Source organism: Gymnoscopelus braueri (genome assembly GCF_963280865.1).
Source record: "Gymnoscopelus braueri genome assembly, chromosome: 20".
NCBI lineage: Eukaryota > Metazoa > Chordata > Actinopteri > Myctophiformes > Myctophidae > Gymnoscopelus > Gymnoscopelus braueri.
The window spans coordinates 18,731,828-18,754,419 of NC_137622.1; the positions used below are offsets into that span (position 1 = coordinate 18,731,828).

At 39.2% G+C, this 22,592-nt stretch overlaps 1 protein-coding gene across 2 annotated transcripts; it reads left to right on the forward strand.

Annotated features, from left to right (window-relative positions):
* Nucleotides 1-362: 362 nt before the first annotated feature.
* Nucleotides 363-21,210, forward strand: slc30a9 (solute carrier family 30 member 9). Of its 2 annotated transcripts, XM_080415429.1 has the most exons (18): nt 363-508; nt 899-1,064; nt 1,827-2,027; nt 2,740-2,787; nt 3,159-3,258; nt 6,870-6,962; nt 7,095-7,177; nt 7,376-7,434; nt 8,042-8,106; nt 10,394-10,552; nt 10,646-10,781; nt 11,189-11,228; nt 11,330-11,401; nt 11,812-11,919; nt 15,028-15,193; nt 16,478-16,607; nt 17,306-17,419; nt 18,948-21,210. In XM_080415429.1, the coding sequence occupies exons 2-18, from the start codon at nt 953-955 to the stop codon at nt 18,990-18,992; spliced, it is 1,731 nt and encodes a 576-aa protein (XP_080271555.1). In that variant the 5' UTR covers nt 363-508; nt 899-952; the 3' UTR covers nt 18,993-21,210. The 2 variants fall into 2 exon arrangements, with proteins under 2 accessions (XP_080271555.1, XP_080271554.1); XM_080415428.1 differs by having other exon boundaries at nt 363-1,064.
* The last annotated feature ends 1,382 nt before the right edge of the window (nt 21,211-22,592 follow it).

The window sequence follows — 22,592 nt, forward strand, 5'->3', positions numbered from 1 at the left end:
ACATGCTTGAACATTCGACTAATACGGTCTAATATTTCTACAATTGCTACAAAACCTGTGTATCCAGTCATTTTGGGGCATAAACAAGAAGTTGAAGGATACAACTAAGTCTGATAATGATGTACCGTGCATGTTCACATCACTTTACATTTTTCTAATATTTTATTTAACATTTTGGACAAAATAGCCAATTTTACATCGATTTGACCAGATGTCCCTAGTGCCCACCTATCCTGTATCCTCATAGTGTATCCCCTGCAACAAAAAAAAAAAAGTTGTGTTGCGCATTTCCTTCATCGCAGAACGAGAAGTGATCGTGTTCTCACGAGAACAGAGCAGAGTCGGTCATAGTGTGGGTTTTGTACATGGCTGTGCTTGTGTAGCCACTAGCGCTGTGTGAGTGACGCCCGTGGTGGCATTCATTACAACTTGCAAGCGGTCTGGCCACGAAACTAAGGGATTATCACAATGGACTCAGACGATACGGAACTAATATCACAATAGAGAAGTAGGGCTTTTCTGAAGTATCATATGCGAGAGCCTTTTAAACTGTATTGGTGTCTTTTGCGCTCGCGCCGGGTACTGTGGCTAACTAGATTAGCTTACTTCTGGCTAACTGGATATAGCTAGGTAGTGTTAGCTGCTGCTGCCAACATTATTAGTATTAGCCAGTAACAGCATTAGCTACTCCTGTGGCTAGCGTCAATGACAGCCATTTCACTCAGACTGTTAACCACCAAGTTTATAACTGATTCCTAAATAGTGCCACAACGCCACTGTCAGCTCTACTGAAGTGATGCTTTAGCAAACAGTTGCTGTTAACTTGGCTGTGGCCACTAGTTACTGTAGCTCTTTGCCTGGCAAGTTGACTGATGTGCTGCTGGCAACACCGTTACAGGAAGGTCTTCTTACCCCAGCAACACTGTACCTAAAGCCCGCCACAGTGAGAAGGATGTTCCCCTGCCTGGCCCACAGACCATGGAATGTCTTCTGCAGGGTCTACCTACAGCAGAGAGCCCATCTCTCCCAAAGACCACCAAGAGTTCTGCTGCCGTCCTCCTATGGTAAGGACGACCATGTCAACATGTTATAATGTATCACAACACAGCAGTGGTGGAAAAGCAAAAAAATCACATGGTTTACTTGACTAAAAGTGTCTATACTGGTATGTAGAAATACTGTTAAAAGTAAAAGTCTGGAATTCAAAATTTACTTGAATAAAGGTATTGGTATCAAAATGTACTGAAGGTACAAAATGTATACAAATCTTTTGAACATAGCAGATCTACAAGCTCACAATCGCGACGCATTTGTGAGCTTGTAGATCGGCTATTTTCAAATGGCCGAAATGTATATAGGGCTGAAGTGGGTAATGTGTGTTTTGTAATAATAATCTAAATCTATAAAGTAACTAAAGTTTTCAAATGATTGTAATGGAGTAAAAGTACAATGTTTGCCTCTGAGATGTAGTGGGGTAGAAGTAAAAGTATTGAAAATTGGAAATACTCCACTAAAGTCAAAATACCTTGTACTCAAGTACAGTACTTGAGTAAATATACTTAGTTACTTTCCACCACTGCATGTAATGTTATGTATCACAACACACAGTAACTTAAAATCTTGGGTTGGAATTTGCTTAATTTGCTGAGTCACATTAGCCTAGAGTAAACAAACATAGTTGCTGCAGTCAATAGCTGGTATATAACAACACATCAGTATTTATTTTGCTAGTTTCCTCTATTGTGAAATTGTTTGTGGCAAACACAAGTCATTATTATGTTTGGTGGAAAAACAGCCAAGCTATTGTCTCTTATTCTTCTACGTAGGTTGGCACAGTGGAGGCATACACAATTTATGGTTCAGCCTCCCTGACTGCAGAGTGGCTTCTCTAGCATTGGGTCAGGTCCAGTTCTACTCTACCTCTGGTGGTAATAAAGATGATCCCCCGAAACAAGGCTCTGGTGGTCCTCCACCTACAGCAGAGAAAGTGCTCTCGGGAGCCACAAAATCTCCCACAGCTTCACCAGGTAAGTGTTGGCTACTTGGCTGATACTAGATGACATTGTTGAGGAGCGACAGCCAAAGGAGACAATGTAGTTTTATGGCCCTTTTTCCCCCTGACATTAAGAAATTGCCATGTTCAGTGCCTAGCAGTATATTAAGTTGTGCTTTAAAGAGGTGATGTAATGTTACATGTCATTGTGTTAACTCCTCAGAACACAACACCCTGAAGAAGGCCTATTGCTTAAGAATGTCAGTGTATTACTAATAAATTACATGTATTGTAAAGAGAGGTGTGTTCAGTGCCTAGCAGTATATTAAGTTGTGCTTTAAAGAGGTGATGTAATGTTACATGTCATTGTGTTAACTCCTCAGAACACAACACCCTGAAGAAGGCCTATTGCTTAAGCATGTCAGTGTATTACTAATAAATTACATGTATTGTAAAGAGAGGTGTGCACATCTTTCATTACTTGTAGAGTTGACCAATGGTGTGCACCTTTTGGGTATTCGGCTTAATCAAATCCATTTAGGGCGTATACTGTACATGTGTAATTGTAATGTTATTACAGAAATCTAATGCCTTCATTTCACCTTCCATTTCAAGCGTTTTCAATTTCCACTATAGTGAATTCTGCAATGTCACTCAAAACCACTCTACAAATGTATTCGAGTGAATTTTTGTATAATGTATTTATACAATCCAACTGATACAGTCACTACTTCTTACTTTGTCAGGCTCAACAGTTCTGGGTTTGACTAAAGTGGAGACAATTCAAGTGAAAGGTAATGTTGCCATAATTGATTGTGGAAAACTTAAGTTTTGTAATGTATTGCCTTGCATTGGTATTATATTATCAATATCAATATCAAAGTACATATTTGTCCAGCATATTGTGATGATGTTGTAATGTATCGATGATGCAGCTTTTTTGTCATACATTCAGTGTTTTATCAAATGTTAAACTTCTACAGCAAATACGGTTTTAATACTTTTTTTCCTTCTGTGCAAGAGCAATGTACCATGTCAAATTCCTCATATGTGAATATACCTGGCTAATGAACAGATTTGATTTGATCTGATTCTTTAGAACCTTACTGGCTTGAAAGCATGTAAGCAAGAATATGGCAGTCTAATTTCTTTCTACTGTGTTCAGTTCGGGCTGTCCTGAAGAAGAGAGAGTATGGCGTCAAATATACTCAAAATAACTTCATCACTGCGGTCAGAGCCATGAATGAGTTTTGCCTCAAGCCAAGGTAAGTCTGTGTTCACTATTTTCCCAGGATCTCCCCAGTGCTATCTTCTCTTTCGTTTCAGTAGGAGGACACATTATCTCGCATTCCTGACAGGACTGGGAAATTAGGATGTTTTTGGTGCTCAAATCTATTAACCCATTAAGACCTGAGGCCGATTCTACAAATGTCTTCTAAAACAGTTTTCCGAAAAACGTATGTCGCTATATCAGTGGTGCTCAAACGTTTTCATGTCAAGGACCCCCAAAATTATATGTATTTGGCCACGGACCCCCAGAAGCTGAAGATTTTAGTTAAAAAGGTTCGCTTAAATATACATACACACTTTTATATGACAATTTGTCATATTTTCTTGGCTAGTGTAGAATTAGCCACATGTATCTGAGTAGCTTTGAATGAGCAACTGTTGAGCAATGCTAACTAGAAAAATGTACCAAGTGGACCTGAGTTCAATCCTGCTTAATTTCACATTTGTTTTGATCTCAACTCGTTTTCATTCTTCGTATTTTATCTAGGGTTGAATAGACATGCAGTTTTCAGAGTTGAAAATTGATGGGTCGGGGCAAGTACTGGAGGATTGTGTGTAGGATTGTAGAATGCAATCTTGCATCCAATTCAGCCAACATCGTGAAAATGAAAAACTATTATTCACACTACTTCTTTGTGTGTACAGTATGTGTGCTTTTCTTATACTGTACCTGACATATTTCTTTCTTTTTCTGCTTTGTTAGACCTGTGTCATGTTAACCACTTCAACCCTATATACAGAACTTTATTGACCGGTGTCCCCAAGGGATCTGTACTTGGCCCGCTCCATTTTCCACGCACACCGAATCTCTTCGTAGAAAATAGACGATCTGCAAGCTCCACAAGGAGTTTGTAGATCGTCTATTTTCAGCGAATGTTCACCTAAACTGCTCACAAAATGTAAGGAAACTTGAATTTGGGCCATTATATCTCCCCTTTACTAATACCAATTAGTGAAGTGTTATATATCATTTTTATCGGTGATTAGTCACCTTTACAACGAGGTACAGCTTGTAAGCATCGGGCATTCATGGAATGAGCAACACAGGCAAACGTGTGGGTAGCGCCGAGCAAAAATGTGCCAAAATGGCCTGTTAAACTTTTCTGCTGACATTCTTGACATTCAATGGGCTTCAGGTGTGTGCCAGTCACAGGTGTGTGCCTAATTAAAATTAGCACCTGAGCATGATTTCTGCAGGTTGTTGGGTTTGTGGATTCTCCAAAAAGCAAAACTGGTGGAAAGATGCCACGTTTGTCCCTTCAGGATCGGGCCCGTGCAATAGGGCAACTTGAGGCTGGTGTTCCAGCATTCAGAGTGGCAGCATCATTTGGTGTCAGTCCTGGTACCATATCCAAACTTAGGACTACGTTCCGTGAGACTGGTGAAGTCAAAGACCGACCCAAAAGTGGGCGCCCCAAGAAGACAACACCCCAGGAAGACCGGTTATTCACTCTTGCCGCACTGAGGACCCTGAAACTGAGTGTAAAATTAGTGAAGTGCATGGCCAACATGTTTCTTTTTCTTATCCTTATTTTGTCCTTAGTACTGTGGGAGAGTGCAATCTTAAATGCTCCAAGCAACAAAGGTGAATACCAACTGAACAGTGACAAAACGAGAGTGAATATCACCAGAAAAGTCTAACAGGCCATTTTGGCACATTTTTGTTCGGCGCTACCCACACATTTTCCTGTGTTGCTCATTCCATGAATTCCCGATGTTTAGAAGCTGTACCTCGTTGTAAAGGTGACGAATCAACGATTAAAATGATATAAAACACCTTACTGATTGGTATTATTAAAGGGAAGATATAATGGCCCAAATTCAAGTTTCCTTACATTTTGTGAGCAGTTTATTATGAAATGCCCAAAATGGTGATGCTAGGGTTTAAGTGGTTAAATAAAGATAAAGATCCAAAGAAAAATGGATCAGGTGCAACACAGCACCTTTTTAGAAAGATGCCTAATCATTAGTTAATCACGCTACAAATTTACATAAATATTTCTGTTGATTGGCATTTAATATACACCTCATTATCCTTGTCATTTATGAACATATAGCCTGTTTTATGTGAGTTCATTAACAGTCAAGTTGATTTCATTCATGAGTTTTAATGATACTCATAGCAACTTGTATAATTTATCAACAAGACGTAATGTTGATAACCAAACTGGCAACTATCTGGTGCATTCACACATAGAGACCCTGCACCTAGTACGGTGCCTGGCAGGTAACAAATGCGTAAGAACAATACACGTTGTTCTACGTCCTCCCTGTTTGGTTCCCATGCCCTTTGATTGATTGATGCCTTTTGACTGCCTATCAGAAACTTGATTGATTGAATATTTTATTAACACGATACATGATTATTGTACAGGTAGTACAGTCAAAGGTTAAATGCTAAAAGGATAACACCAAAAGCCCCTGGGGCTTGTTTCCATTGTGGTCCATTGTACTCAATTCATCAGTAATACATATAATGCATACAATACAAATACAAAACATATTGGAATAAAGCTCAGTGGAATCATAAGGTATATTTACAGAGAAAGGAGGGGGAAAATAAACAAGTGGGTGAAAACACACTCCCACATACACACACACAAAATACATGTTTTAATCCATTATAAAAATTTCTTGTATATATATATATACTAGAATTTCGGCCGGCCGAAAGTCTAGCGCCCACGCAGCGCCCAATTGGCAGCGCAGATCACTGGTGTAGCGTCATGAGGGCCAGTGGGGCCATGGCCCGGTTAGTGAAGCCCCTGCGTGCCACGTGTAGCTGGCCAAACTCCTGAGCAAAAAAACAACAACTCCTGGGCCAAAAAAAATAAAGAAACTCAGGGGGTCCGCGGTGAGCTCCTGGTATGTAACATTTACTACTGCAGTAGTAAATTACATTGAGTTAATGAGTAAATGCACTGCACTGATTAGCTAACAGGAGACTGGCTAACTTTGTTGTGACAGACTTTAATGCATGGCTTAAAGGTACATGTGACTAAAGCCCAGTCCACGCCAATGCAACTACTGTAGTCGCAAGCCTGTTGCATGAAATCGCAGCAGTCTGGACTAACCAGTTGCAGACCGGTGCCATTTGGGGATAATGGTTGCAAGAAGTTGCATTGGTATGGACTGGCCTTAAACTGCACAGTTTATTCTCCACATAATCTCCAAAAATATAAATTGACTCCTTTGTCCTGATAGTTAAGAGTTAACAGTGTGCATTTCCCACTAATGATATCAGTGGGGAACGTGGGGGAAATCATGAAAATGAAAGGTTTTCACAGCCTAATCCTACCCGAGGGAAACTGCTGGGAACATGCTTTATGACTTAATGTACTTTACTGAGGGCCTTTATTGAAATTCAAATCTTTGGTCAAGGTTTGGGTTGTGTAGTTACCTTACATGATATAACTAGTCCAGTTGGTGTCTTGCTCCATTGATTTGAAATTGATATTCCAAAATCAGTCTCCTCATTGACTTGCATTGCATGGTGAAACTGGTCTTAAAGTCACTCTTTTATAGCACATATTCAACAAACGCAAACATCACAAAAACATAACAAGCTTATATATTGTGACCACAGTGACCTGGAGCAACTGAGGAAGATCAGACGGCGCAGTCCCCATGACGACACAGAGGCTTTTACTGTGTTCCTACGCTCAGATGTGGAGGCCAAGTTAGTAGAAGGCTTCTTTTCCTCATTGCACGTCATTGTACCATTTTTACACCAACTTACTCACACTCACTGCTTTAAATTTCGATTCCAGGGGAAGGAAATATTTTAATGTTTCTAATTTGTGACTTTCAGAGCACTAGATGTATGGGGAAGTCCTGAAGCTCTCGCCAGGGAGAGAAAAGGAAGGAAAGAGATGGAGAGAGAGTATCAAGAAAGTAGGTGTTTCCCCTCCTTTACAGTTTTGTAAACATTTTTTGAGTCGGCCTGCTTTTTTCTTTTCTTTTTTGTTCAACTTTATGATTTTTTTTGTCTTATGCATGAAATTATTTGTCTTGTCAGTGGAAATGGCCAGCAGTAATAAGGTTGAGTATGCACTCATTGCTTTTCTCCCGTCTCTTTTTATTATCCTCCAGATATTTTCAGAAATCAGCAATTGCTGAAAGAGTACAAAGATTTTTGGGGATACACTAAGGTGAGTGAATTTCTTGTGTGTGTGTGTGTAGCTTTTAAAATTGTCAGCCAATACCTGCTTTCGATGGGGCTGCCATGGTGTCCATACAGACTGGTACCCCCATGACCTTTGTCCCCATTACTTCCCTTTTTAACCAGTGTATCTCCATGACAAAGTCATTCATATTGTCCCTCTTCACTGTATGATGCTGAGCTCTCAATGGTTCTATGCAGTGCACCTCTGCACTTTGCCAGCATGTACTCTGCTCAATCTTTTTGCCAGAAAATCCTCACAATATGTTTCAAGAGAAAATGTCTACTGTATGAATGCTTTTTCTGTAAATTGAGAAAGATCAATGGCACTGTACAAGATTTGTTAGAACTTGGGCTATTATAGGGTATTTATAGGGGTTATTTTAATTATAAAATGTTATTTGGTAAAGAAGCAAGTGTGGGTAATGTAGCAATTACCCACAAGTAGCAATCCCCAAGTTACAGTGACAGTATAATTAATTATATCAGCTGTATAGTATATACAGTATATTCTACATTTACTCAACGACCACTCTATTATATATTGAATACTACATGTCTTTTAAATGTGATGTCAATTTGTATGTTTCATACAGCCTCGATCGAAGAGGGCAATATTTCTACAAGGGCCCGGGAAAGTGGTGATGGTAGCTATTTGCATGTAAGTTACACTTCGCTCCAACATCATGTAGCCCAGGGATGGCCAGGCATGTCTTTAAGGTCAACTGATAGATCTTGACAGGTCAATCCCAGAGCAATTTGAAAATAACCATTCATACTGTCTGCCATCCAATTACGCTCAGGTTTGTTAGTTGAGTGGTACAGCACTAATTAATATGAGAATCTCCCTGGCAGCATGTTAATGGTCTAGTTATCTGTTTAGCACTAGCCACTACTACTAAAGAGGCAAGACAGCCGTGTTAACTAGGCATGTAACGATTCACTCAACTCACGATACGATTCGAATCATGATTTGTGTTTCACAATACGATTTTTCACGATTTTTTTAAACTAAACTTATTTTCCAGACAAATTATCTTTTTTTTTATTATTATTTCTATTACACAAATTCAGTATTTTCTTCTCTTTTATTAATTATTCTTTTTACAATACTGTGTTTTCTCTTATCCTCTTTTCAATACAGTAGCAAATGACTGAATTACTTTATCAATTCTCTTACAAAGATCCTGTATTTTCTTTTGCACATGTCAGTGACATCACTGACGAATCCTTGGTATCTTTATAACCAGCTTTGAACATAATGGCGTACGTCCGTGCTACTTCCGGGTTGGATAATGGTGACATCACTGTCGAATCCTTGGTATTATGATCCTAGCCTTTCAACGTGTCTTTGTTTACCAGTGCCGTCACCACGCTGTATTTAGATTGTTTCACGCTCGTGCTAATGAAACACTAAACAGGATTATTATATTATTATAAAAAAAATACATACTGGAGCAACATCTAAAATGACAACAGATGCTTTCCCGGTTTTAAAGGTATAACAACGTATAGGCTTTCCCGGTCTTAAAGGACAACTTTGGTTTTCATTTTTCAAATCAGCCTCATGGTGGCACTGTAACAGGCAGATTCACGTTTTGACCCTATTTATAGGCCAAAACGTGAATCTGCCTGTTACAGCGCCACCATGAGGCTGATTTAAAAAATTTAGGGTGGCATTTCTTCTTGGCCTAGTGGGGATGTCCCTACAAAGTTTCATGGAAATCGGAGGATGCGTTCATGACTATTTAGTATTTACCAATGGATCGAATGCCCCCGCCCCCCAATTAAAAATCATTAAATCATTAAAAAACGATAGAAAGCAATACATGATTTTTTTTTAACACTCATCTTTTAATTATTATCATTACCATTTTAAGAACAGGACTGAAATAATGGATGTTATCAACAGCCTTCAGTTGTCCAGGAGAACAGTGGCACAGATGTTAAGAGATTTCAGAGGTCTTGGGAGGCGTACAGTAGCTGAAAAATAATATCAAATCCTATATGCATTTTCCTGTTCAAGGCATAATCTGTAGATTCAATCTGACAGCCCTAATGCGAAAAGCCACCAGTGGACATTTCATTTCTCATAGGGCTGCACAATTCTTACTAAAATGTTAATCACAACTTTTCTCCCTAAGAATTGAGATTTTTCAGTAAAATTATTAAAAAATGCATTTGAGACACTTGTTGTCTAGACAGGGCTTTAAACTGACAAGCGTGACATATCTCATATCTCAAGTGCTTGATTTAAACAACACTGTATATCAAAGCTGGAATTAAAGTTAAGTCACTATTTTCCCCCGCCTTTTTTTATGATAAATCGTGCAGCCCTAATTTCTCGGTAACCAGAGCACTGATTTAAAATACTACTTTAGAACACCATAATGCAGAAGAAAGCCAGTTTTTCCACCCAGTTGCAGTTTAAGGTCTGACACAACGGGACTAGCTCTCACAATGGAGTACTGTACAGATCAATTTGATTAGCATGATTCAGTTAACAGGCATGTGCAATCACATGCAGAACAGCTTGGGCCACATCATAGTCTGTGTGTGCACACTCGCCACCTCAGTCACTCAAGACACATGGGACTCAATCAGTTGCTCTTAAAGGGAACATTTAACCGATTTTGAACATCATTCCAATTGTTCTGATGTGAGTGTTCTAGTGTGGGTAAAAAATACCCTGTATGTTATATGTATTACTCCTGCGAAATGCAGAAATGCTTGCCCACCTCTTATGCGATGGTTTTTGAAAACTGTCACCAAGTGTAGATTGTTATGAATTCCCTCCCAGCTAACTGTGATGCCTAAATACTGTTTTATCTCTGTGAAAATAAACTAAACTAATCATGTACAATATGTCCATCAAAACATGAACAATTACAAAATATGTTCCCCCATTGTTCTCCGAGTGCTTGATGCTTTCATGTCTTTTTCCTCAGCAATGGGCTGAACTTCCTTTTCAAGCTTCTGGCTTGGGTGTACACTGGATCAGCTAGCATGTTCTCTGAGGCCATCCACTCCCTGGCCGATACCTGCAACCAGGCACTGCTCGCAGTGGGAATCAGCCAGTCTATCCGCAACCCTGATACTGAACACCCGTAAGTCTAGAATAGATTATACTACTAATACTGCCTTTATAAAAAAGTTATTTAATAACACAAGAACACATTTTGTTTTTTATGACTTTTCAGCTATGGCTTCTCGAATATGCGTTACATTGCCTCCCTCATCAGTGGAGTGGGTATCTTCATGATGGGATCAGGTCTGTCGTGGTACCATGGAATCATGGGACTGATGCACCCACAGCCCATTGAGTCTCTGTTATGGGTGAGGGCCAGATTGAATTCTACACCCACATTAATGTGCTGTATACATCTACACCAGGGTTCCCAAACTTTTTCAGACCCAAAAGAGGAATGTGTTTTTTTCCACAAGACCCAACTTACAAAAATACATAATTAATTATTAATCAAAGCTGAAAAGTGAATAGTGAAAAGCTCACAACAACACGTTGGGAAGGTTTCAAAAACGGCATATTTAGTCATCACTCATAAAAATGGATTCGCAAGGCTATTTCATGTTTGGGAAATACTGATCTACACTCTATACCTTTCTAGCTTAAAATAACCAGCTCAACAGTTCAGGATATGAATTTCTGAATCAATAGCAACAAATGGACTTCACCATGCAAAATACCCCTCTAGATGTTGTAACTGTTGTTGTAACTGTTTTAGGCATACTGTATTCTGGCTGGCTCTTTGGTCTCTGAAGGAGGTAAGTTACTAGAAATGAAGTCATAATCAGACATACACTTGACATAAAGCAGGCACAGTGGATATTTGATTAACCATGATCTCTCACTGTCTCTCTTTCAGCAACACTGCTAGTTGCCATCAACGAGATAAAGAAGAGTGCCCTTCAGCATAATGTGTCTTTTTATGAATATGGTTTGTTTCTCGTCATTATTTATTTATTTATTTATTTATTTGCAAAATGATATCACTGAAAGACAAAGATGCATCTGCACAGCTAAGGAATAGGGAAACATATTCACATATGGAAAAATATTTTGATATAAGAAATAATGACAAAAGAGACAAGATAGTATACTTGTTGAGGTCAATATACTATAATTATACTAATTATAAAGATTATAAAAATGTAAGTGATTAAATTAATGCAAATATGTAAAACCACCGTAATAGTATGCAAGTATGGTGATACTTTTTCTTTTTCTTTTACTTCTGTGATGAGATTAAGGGGAGGGCATTTGCAAAGGATCTCATATCAGGAAAACAGAGTTTTTCCCTCATGTATTAAATCTGTTTTCCTGTTGCTCTCGTCCTTGTGCGGTCAGTGATGCAGAGCCGAGACCCCAGCACTAATGTTGTGCTGCTGGAGGATGCTGCTGCTGTACTGGGCGTCATCATGGCCGCCAGCTGCATGGGGCTCACCTCACTCACAGGTACACACACAGTTAGTAATGATACATGGGTCGCAACATCCTGAGACTGCAACTGTTCTTACACTGAGACATCTTTTCTGACAGCAGAGCTCCCTGGACCTGGTATTGTTAATGCTGTCTAGTTGCTTGTTGGAGAAACGCTTTTCTAGTTGCTTGGAGAAACAAGCCATACACACTGTGCCTCACATTCCATCTATACAGTCACATGCTACTAGTGGTGGAAAGTAACCAATTAACATTTACTCAAGTACTATACTTAATAAAAAATAATTAAGTACTATTATTTTAGGCCTTTCAGGTGTTCCAATACACACTAGGCAGAATTAGGAGAATGGAAACAGGTGATCAACCGGAGCCAAGTCAACACACAAATACAACACAGTCAGAGACACTAAAGGCGGCTTTCCATATGCATGGACTTACCTAGCCCCACCCCACACCGCCCACCATAGCGACGGTTTCCACTACAATGAAGTGGGTAGAGTGGTGTGTAAGTGGTACTAAACTGGTGCCTAAAAAGTACCCAGTCCTGGGTAGGTCTGAGCTGGGCTAAGCGGGGCTAAAGCTGTGACGTATAACGCTGCTGCTACTGATTGGTTGGCTCACAGCTGTGTCTATCCACACAGGTCTCTGTAAAATGTAAACACTACGGTAGCAGTGTTGACATGTCCACTTATTATAAGCGACATTGGGCTTATTTTTCTGTAAAGTTGCTTGTAAATATTGGTAGTACTTTTACTCCACTACAATTATCTGAAAACGTTTTAGTTACTAGTTACTAGTTACTTTTCAGATATAAATGATTACATTATAAAACATACATTAACCACTTAAGCCCTATTTTATACCTAGGCTATTTGAAAATAGCCGATCTACAAGCTCACAACGCGTCGCATTGCATCATTGTAGATCTGCTATTTTCAAACATTTTAATACTTTTACTTTTGGTACCTTAAGTACATTTTGATACCAATAGTTTTTGTACTTTTACTCAAGTAATTCCAGACTTTCACTTGTAGAGTGCTTCTACAGTACATTGCAGTATTGATACTTTTACTTAAGTAAAACATTTGAGTACTTTTTCCACCACTGCTTGTTTCTAAAATGTAGTTGATTATTTGGGGCTTGTTTCCATATGTTGTTGAAACCAGTGGTTCTTAAACATTTTCATGTCAAGGACCCCCAAATTAATTAATTGATTATTATTATTATTAATTAATGTATTTGTCCAACATCATATACCGTATTTTCCGCACTATAAGGCGCACCGTCAGTGCGCCTTATAGTGCGGATGCGCCTTATAATCCGATGCGCCTTATATATGTATCAATATTGGTTCCCTTGGTTTCCGCACTATAAGCCGCACCGTCAGTGCACCTTATAGTGCGGATGCGCCTTATAATGCGGTGCGCCCTATATATGAAAATAATACATTTATTGAAGGTGCGCCTTATACACAGATGCGCCTTATAGTGCGGAAAATACGGTATGTATATATTTTTTAAATAGCAGATGCACACACTCACAATGCGTCGCATCGCTACGCGTTGTGAGTTTGTAGATCTGCTATTTTGAAATAGCCGTAGATAGTCGCTTCTTTTGGGATTGTTTTCATAGACCTGATTGCTTATTTTTCTGCTAAACCTGGCAACAATGAATGTGCGACGCTACACGCTAATAAGGTTTTTTATATAAGTGGTGGCAACGTTTTTAGACACCACACAGGTCTTCCCAACAATAGCGAAGATTAAAGTAAGGGTGAACATGGCCAAATAATAACTTAATAGCCAAACTAGCTCTGAGGAAGCACGCTAGCATTTAGGCTAACTCTGTAGCCTGAGGCTAAGTTGGTGTGTTAAAGAAAGGGGCGTTGATTGCCTTCGGGAGGGGAGGGGAGAGGTTTGGGGGGATTCTGCGAGGGGGTACTTTTGTGCAATGGAAACGCAAGCCATTTTGAAGCGGTGCGGTTCTGGACTGTGCGGGACAGTGTCGTGCTTAACTCATTCACTGCCAGAACTTTTTTATTTTTGCGTTTGACAAACTGCCAGAGATTTTTCATAGAAAAAGAAAGTACTCAGGAGCCAAGATACAAAATGTTTAAGTTTTAAGTTAACAAGGAAGTGGATTGGAGTCTAGATCTTCAACAAATCATATCTCCTTGGTCTTTAGGTTAAAAATTAAATAAATAAATAAGAAAAAAAAAATTAAAAGTCGTTTTAGTCGTTCTTGGCAGTGGGGGCTTAAAGGACAAAAGTCGTTTTAGTCGTTCTAGGCAGGGAATGAGTTAAGCTGTGATGGAAAAGCGGCTCTAAGGACGACTTCACTGCTTTTCAACCTATCTTCATATAATAGGTCCTCACTAATACGCATGATAAAATGGTACCATTTCTTTCTACTCTGCCTGTGTCTCATAGGAGGGCTGTGGACAGCTTAGAAACCAGACAAGATTTCAAATTTTTTTATTTAGATTTTTATTAACACGAGAACAATGGCTTCTTTTATTGCATTGCAACTTTCCAGGAATAGAAAGCCTGCAGTTTCTATTAGCTTGGATTCCCCATTGATGATGTCACTGGTAGACGGGACTCTGAACTGTCCACAGCCCTCCTCTGAGACACAGACCAAGTAGAAAAAAATGGTACCATTTTATCATGAGTATTAGTGAGGACCAATTATATGAAGATAGGTTGAAAAGCGGTGAAGTCGTCCTTTAAGACAAACACAGCACTGCCCGGCACCTTGACAATTTGTACTTTTTATACTATACATTTTTGGCTTGAAGCAAGCCCACACTGTTTCGTCAGGAACAGTATTTTCTATTTTTTTGTGGGATTGGTTTAGTGATACTTTATTGATCCTGTATTGATCATTACATTCATCATTTTATGTATTAACCCATTTAGACCTGAGGCCAATTCTAAAAACACCTTATAAATTCTTCTGCCTAACTTTTCTGAAAAACTTAAAATATTTATTCAAAAGATTTAAACAAATTAATGTTGCTGTATACTGTATATAGCAACAACTAAAATGACACAAAGGTGTTCTCGGCTTGAAAGGTCTAAATAGGTTTTATCCCAGTCACCATTTCTGTCCTCATTTATCCAGGCAACCCGTGCTATGACAGCCTTGGTTCCTTGGGTGTGGGAACGTTGTTGGGCGCAGTCTCTGCCTTCCTCATCTACACCAACACAGAGGCGCTGATCGGACGCTCCATACAGCCTGAGCACGTGCAGAAACTCACAGAGTTCCTAGAGAATGACCCTGCTGTAAGGTCAGCAAAAACAGATATGCACACAGACGTACAGTACAAGCGGTCTTTGCTGTAACATGATTCAACATTCGTTGTTAGGACCAGTGCGTCTCACTATGATAGAGACATAACAAAATTATATAATCTACCTGAAGAACAAACACTGTCCACAGACATGCAATTGAAAAAAAATTAAGAAATCACCATGCAGCGTCCAGTAGTGGCGTGTGTCATCTAAACCTTTTAACAGAGAAAAAATGTATCTCCTGCGTGATGACATGGGTGTATGTAACTTTGCGATAGTGAGTTTGTTTACTCCAAAAGTACTTGAGCAATGCAAAATCATATAACGTTGAATAACGGTAGTGGTATCAGTTCAAGCCCAACTACTTGGACTGGACTTTCACTTAAGTGTGAGAAAACTCTGCAAGAGAGCATGACCAGATTGATTGTCAAAATGATTGCCACAGATGTGCAACCGACCTCTGTTGTAGAAGAGGACGGCCTCACAAAGCTTAAGTCGAACGATACTGAGCCGAAAAACGGTAACTGCATGAATTAATGTATGTAGTTCCACTTGTGGGTGATAATTGTTTTGGCTGTTCAGTTTGCTGCATTAGTGACACGACAGTGTGTGGATTAATAACTTGTTCTGGGGAATGAGTAGACACTACCTCAAGAAGACTGTCATACTAATGACTTTGAGAGACATTCATATGGTTCAAGTTACTCAGCAAAAGCCACAAGTACAGTTTGTTCACTGGTGGGGGAACAAAATGCACATTGTTACAGTCATATTTATAAGGAGCTTTTGACACTTAAGGACACATTATATTGTAGACAAAATCTAATCTGTGCCTTAACAACGATGCCTTGTTTTCTTGCTAAGTTGAAGTTGTCACATCACATGTTTACAGGTGTAAAACTTTGCAGTTTTTAGGAAAGGGGAAAAGAATAGAGATGGAAAGAAAGCAAGGAAAACATTTCAGAAGTGTCAAAAATTATATTTATAGAAGAAAACAAGGAACAGGTCAAAATGTTCCTAATATGAGTAGAGCTAATATTAAGGTGCATGGTTATAGAGAAGAAATGGCAATGGGATGAGGCAGTTAAAATAGCAGCAGATAGTAACTGAAGGTGCATAGTTTAATATGAAGGTATTTGCCACAATATGGGAACTGATGTAACTATTGCTTGTGCAATAAATAAGAAGGGCACCAATATAGCAGAGAAATATTTGATTGACAAGACAAGACTCCTTAAACTTCAATATTTTCACACTGACTTTTATTTAATTATGACCAGGGCCATTCACGATGTCAAAGCCACTGATATTGGATTAGGTAAAGTGCGCTTCAAAGCAGAAGTTGACTTTGACGGGCGAGTAGTGACACGGTCTTACCTGGAGAAGCAAGATTTCGACCAGCTCCTCAATGTAAGTTCATTATTGTTTATTTTTTCATCTAGGTATACATATAATAGGTAATGGCTTATATGGATAACTGTAGGTTCCAGATTCTCGAAGGTGCCATAGCTTAATTTGATTGGCTCAGCAGCAGAATGGAAGGCGGAAACAAATATGAAGGATCCAATCAAACAAAGAAATGGAAAATTGAACCCTAACAGGAAACAGATATGCTAGAATTGGGAAAGTTGGACTACAGTTATGCACAGAGCCTAATAATATACACATTCTACCACCAATACGAAGTGGGTGGAACCAGCACATTTATTGTCATTGTTCTTAAAGGTATTATAACCTTTTGGATTTCTACTTAAGATATTAAACTTGTCGAAGCTATGATGCAAGTCGTTCCATTTATATTGGCTATGTGGCACAAACGTTACGCGAAGTTTGACCAATCAGTTATGCCCGGAACAAATCGCTGTGGGACACACACAGAGATTTCATAAATTATAGTATAGAGATAGATGGATAATCTTACTTTGCTCGGACTGAAACCTTGCCCACATTTGGAGTCATATGTTGTAGCTACATCATGGACTACTCACGTCACAGGCTGGCCATATGAAATCCGAGATCCTCATCGGAGTCACGCCGTTCCCACATGGAGATCCACATAATTAAATCTTTATAATTATAAAAGTAAATGCTGTGTTCTCTGTGTGTAGGACATCCAACAGGTGAAGACACATGACGAACTAGAGAACTTCATGTTGAAGCATGGAGAGAATGTCATCGACACCCTGGGTGCAGAGGTAGACCGACTGGAGAAAGAGCTCAAGGTATCTGGAAGGGGGTGGACTTTCTCACTGATCCTCTGGAAACGTTGTCTCTTGTCAATCACATTCACATGTTATACCATCCAAAAATTGTATATTTGGAGGATAGTTACCAGTAGACCAGAGGTGGGTGTAACAAGCGTTAACTTTGCTTTGTTACATTTACTTAAGTAGCTTTTTAGATAAATTGGACTTGTAAGAGTTGTTTTAATGCAACATCATTTTTACTTCTGTACTTCTTGAGTATATTTGTGAAGAAGAAACGCTACTTTTACTTTGTTACATTGGACTGCATTCTGCTCCTTTTTTTTCAATTCAACTGGTTATTTGTTTCTGTCAGAGAGACGCATAAGTGTCACATGACTCAGTTTCAGCAATCAATCGTAGCCAGGCAGTCACATGACTGCACAGTGTGCCCACAGCATCTCTGTGCCGGTTAAACACACAGCAGCACAGTGACTGTAGCACACAAATAATGAGTGGACAATGTCAACAATGCCTGAAACAACGGCATCGGCAAGAGATTCGGAATCGGATTATGTTTACCTTACCCAAACCACCACAAAGAACAGCGATATCATGCACTGCCTAAATATGTGGACATTTCAGCCTGCAAGAACTCAACTTCAAACTTGAGAAAGCATATTGCTTTAAGTTGCAGAGTAGTATATTAATTTTATCAGACACACCCCCTAACTATACAAACCCATTGTAACTTCAAACTCCATTTTAACCCTGATAGATTTATTGAGAACACCTGTCCTTGGTTCTGGTCACTGATATTGGCCTTCTATTATGTGAGAGATAGTGTTTTTTACTTTTTTCATTTATTTATTTTTCATTTTCCCCAAAACTTATTAAATAAATGAAAAAAGTAATTGAAAAAACTCTGCCCCCTCACGCATTAGAAGGCCAATATCAGTCACCACTGAGAACGGGTGTTTTCAATGAATCTAACATGGTTAAGATGGAGTTTGAAGTTACAATGCGTTTATATAGGGGGGGTGTCTGATCTATCTAAATACTGAATCAAGCAACTTCAAAACGGTTTGGAGCGCTCACAATAGCCCGAGTAGACGTTATAATTACCCCAAACATGTTTGAAAGTGAAATATCCTTTTAATGTACTTATTAAACTGGGACTGTCTGTGTCTACGGCAATTGTTTCAGGATGGTTGTCTTAGAGACTTAGACAGTATCTCACATTTCCTTAGCAACACCTCTTGGCATTTACGTTGAAACATTTGAAAAACCTTTGAGACAATTCTGTGGTTTGAACAAATTAATATTTTGGAATAATGGAACTGCACATGCATTGAGGTACCTGCACATCCATTTCCATGTGCTGAGAGCATGAGGGAGTAACTGTCACGCATGCATTTCAAACAATGAGTAATGATTCACTCAGTCACTCAATGGCATTTACTACTCTAGGCCTGGCCCAGGTCCAGCAAAAACAAACACGAATCCTGTATTTCATCCATCTTCGCTACTGTGTGAATGACCGCTTTCTTTTTTGCCTCATTTACAGCAACGAAACCCTGAGGTACGTCACTTAGACCTGGAGATTCTATAGTACCTTCTGGGTCTCTACTGAGGGAACGGCCCAACACAGCCAGAATAAAGGAGTGGAAAGGGTGACCTAGCCCAGCCTCTGCACCCAGCTGTCTGCGCACACACACACGCACACACACACACACACACACACACACACACACACACACACACACCACTATATCAACCCATCCTTTCTGGATCCTGTATCAACAGTCTTATTGCAGGATCGTTCAGAATCACATACAAGGACATTATTGTGACAGTAACTATGCGTCCATGGTGTTAATTACATTTTGCTGTTCTGAGGGGTTCATGGTTTTCATAAAAGGTCTTGAGGATTGTCACCCTTATAGTTTCCTCAAATTTCATGGGACTTTTTGGTCTCTGTTTGAGTTCATACACAGCATAATCCTGTTAATTTAACTCTTGAGTGTAAAAAAAAAAGGTTCCTTACCCCGTAGGCCCATTTTTACACTCAAAATTAAATTAACATGAATGATTTGTCTGTGTAAGCATGTTACACAGTTAGATTTTCATAGTTGTTGGTTCGTGTCCACATTCCCACATGAATGGGATTGGATTTTGTTGGAGTCATGACTTGCTCATACTCAAAAAAGGACCAGTATCTGTTAGTAAATCTAACATAACTGTTGAATTTTCTTGGTAGTGTTTTCCACTAGTGCAAAGGAAATGACCACAAAGCCGCTTACAGAGTACTTACGCAGATCTATATCGACAAAACAATAATTTACTTAAGTGAAGGTATGATTTAGTTATGTATAGATGTAACGGCCATCCACACCTAATACTATAGCTATAGCTATAAATATGAAAAGTCTAGCTCAATTGAATGGCAGAGTACACCACAGCTATAACACCAACAGTGATGAACTACTGTATATAGTTGTAGAGCTTGGTGTGGATGGCCCTTTACAGTTGGAGCAAAGATATGCAATGTTCTCGTTCAAAATCTCTTAAAGGGTCTTTTCTTTTGATGTGTTTGGCTGAATTGAGTGAGCTGACCAATCTTGAAACAGAGCACTCATATAGTGGTAGAGTATGAAAATATGCTCTTTCTTTGTGTGTACACACACACACACACACTATATAGGATAACCGGTAACTCAGTCAAATTATATTCTCAAACCAAGTCAGCATCAGAGAGGAACGTAAAGTTCCCAAGAAGCATGGATAATTTTTTGGATCACATTTACTGTTCATAAATAATGCATCTATCCTGTTGACCTCTAAAGCACAGGAGATATACATGAAACAGTGCAGTGCAGTTGTAGGCCTGTGAGATCCCTCTCTCCCAATACTGTTGTGGTGTTCTCCAAAGTTGATGAGAATCTTATCTTTCTACATCGGCAGCTTGTCAGTAGATGACCGATTGTATTGTTCCAAAGATGAAGTACTCTATGGACACATCCACACAGAACAAGCACATGCCCCCCTTTTGTAAATAATAGTGAACGAGGGCTAGCCTTTTTTGGAGTGGACCACCTCGTGAAATGCTACATGCTGAACAATTTCATTGTCGTATGGTGGAAGGAAAATAAACATGGTACCAAACAAATAGAGTGACCATCTGTAGCAACTAACTAGAGTTGTATGGTCTACCTTTATTGAGTTCATACTCCTCACCCTCGGTGGTTTGTGGATATGTATAGAGACTGATTAGCAGTGATGAAGATGGTGATCATGATGGACACACCACCATGTTTCTGTTAACACTACAATCTCCCACTTTGCTGTCCCTTAGCCAACATGGTGGCATGTTCCTCATCAACACTGCTGATCTTTCTCCATGCGTTCAATAATAGGCCACTGTTCTGATAGTACACACTAGTTTATCCAAATGAGTTATCGCCGTTGCTCAATGTTTCTGCTCAATTCTGCATCTCATACCCTGACTGCCTGCTTTTGCTTTTATTCTGCACTTGATGTCTGTGATGGAGTTACAGGCGGGCCTATGGAGGTTGAAGTAGGGGGCATACCTGCAAGCTTAGCCCAAGAATTAATAGCTAAGTGAACTGTGGTGTTTCAGCAGGTGTGGATTTATATATATATATTTTTAAAGCTGTTAATTGATGTTATATTTCCCTTTGGTTAGGACAGTGCTGACTGCTGAAGGACTTAAAATAAATTTAAATTAATTTATTAAATTATATTTTCTGTCTTGTGTGACTGAGTACATGAAGGGCTGCGAAAATGTCTATAAAGAGAAGTAAACGTTACCTTGTGTCATTTTTGTTTGCTATAGGGACACTGGTCTGTTTTAGCAGACAACTGATTGTTACAGTAGGCTAGGACTGCAGAAGCAAAGAGAAATATGTCTTATGACCTTTAATGTATCTTCTACTTTTAAGAATTTGGTTAAGTAGTCTCAATGTTAAGGAACCTGCAGTAGGTGTTTTGAGTTTAGATGCAGACCTTAAATAAAAGGATTTGTTTGTAGCATATACCTCTACTGTATTAGATAGACCTTTGTTGATGCCATAAGGGAAATTCAGTTGTAATGGCAGCATCACATGCAGCAGGAAACATAAGAAAGGTAGGCCTACAGGTAAGCGTAGAAAATGATATTGTGGGGAAAGCTCACGCATCGCATTGTGAGCTTGTCTATTGCTATTTTCAACGAAAGCATTCCCCACAATAACAGAAAACAGAAAATACACTAGTATCGAGCCCTGAGGGACTCAGGTTACCCATATGCGGTTTAAGTGGTTAATCTGATTTTAGATTGGCGAGTGCATCTCAATCAACACCCATGTTGTACGTACAGTATGTGATGTGCCATTTGGCAATCATCAATGACAAGTGTTTTCTTGCTTGCAACTATAGGCATACAATCCATTCATTAGCCAACCTGGTGTCTCTATTTTGTACATGTCATATTCCTAAAAATGAAAAAGTAAACCATTGGTAGCCTGCAAAATGGTGGTTAGTCTATGCCTAAGCATTATGATCTGAATGAGGAATAAACTAAAGTTTAAATGGAGCAGTAGGCCTGTTCATTTGTGATGCTCCGGTGGTTGACGATGTAAAGTCCAGTCCATTAACCACTTAAATCCCATTATGGTTGAGCGGAGTCCCTCAGGGCTCTATACTAGTGTATTTTCCGTTTTCTGTTGTGGGGAAAGCTTTCACTGAAAATAGCCAGTAGTCAACTGCGTGGTGTTGTGAGAGCTTGTCAATCTGCTATTTTCAGCGAAAGCTTTCCCCACAATATGTATGCTGGGGTTTAAGTGGTTAATAGCTGTTGCAGTTGTAGGGATGAGAAGGCGAGCTGTAGCCTATACGCTGACGTCAATAAAAACAGTCATTTTATAAGCGCTGTCAAGGCAGTTGATAATAAGCCACAAAACCTGCGTCATGTGAGATGGTGGTAAGCATTTAACTTCCGGTCCACTCATTTAAAAAATAAAAGCTTTGGTGACAAACCGTTAATTTCATATTTCACACGTTTTCAAATGTATAAAATGTATACAAATCTCTTGAAAATAGCAGATCTATAAGCTCACAATGTGTCGCGATGTGGCGCATTGTGAACTTGTAGATCGTCTATTTTCAAATGGCCAAAATGTATATATGAAATGGTTTATGTATGTTTTGTAAT

What these genes read in the sequence shown, in the direction of transcription:
- slc30a9 (XM_080415428.1), top strand. Translation starts at nt 953, where the DNA reads ATGTTCCCCTGCCTGGCCCACAGACCATGGAATGTCTTCTGCAGGGTC. An exon ending in GTGATGGTAGCTATTTGCAT is followed by an intron (nt 8,107 to 10,393) that starts GTAAGTTACACT and finishes CTTTTTCCTCAG; the next exon opens with CAATGGGCTGAACTTCCTTT. An exon ending in TGTGTCTTTTTATGAATATG is followed by an intron (nt 11,402 to 11,811) that starts GTTTGTTTCTCG and finishes TTGTGCGGTCAG; the next exon opens with TGATGCAGAGCCGAGACCCC.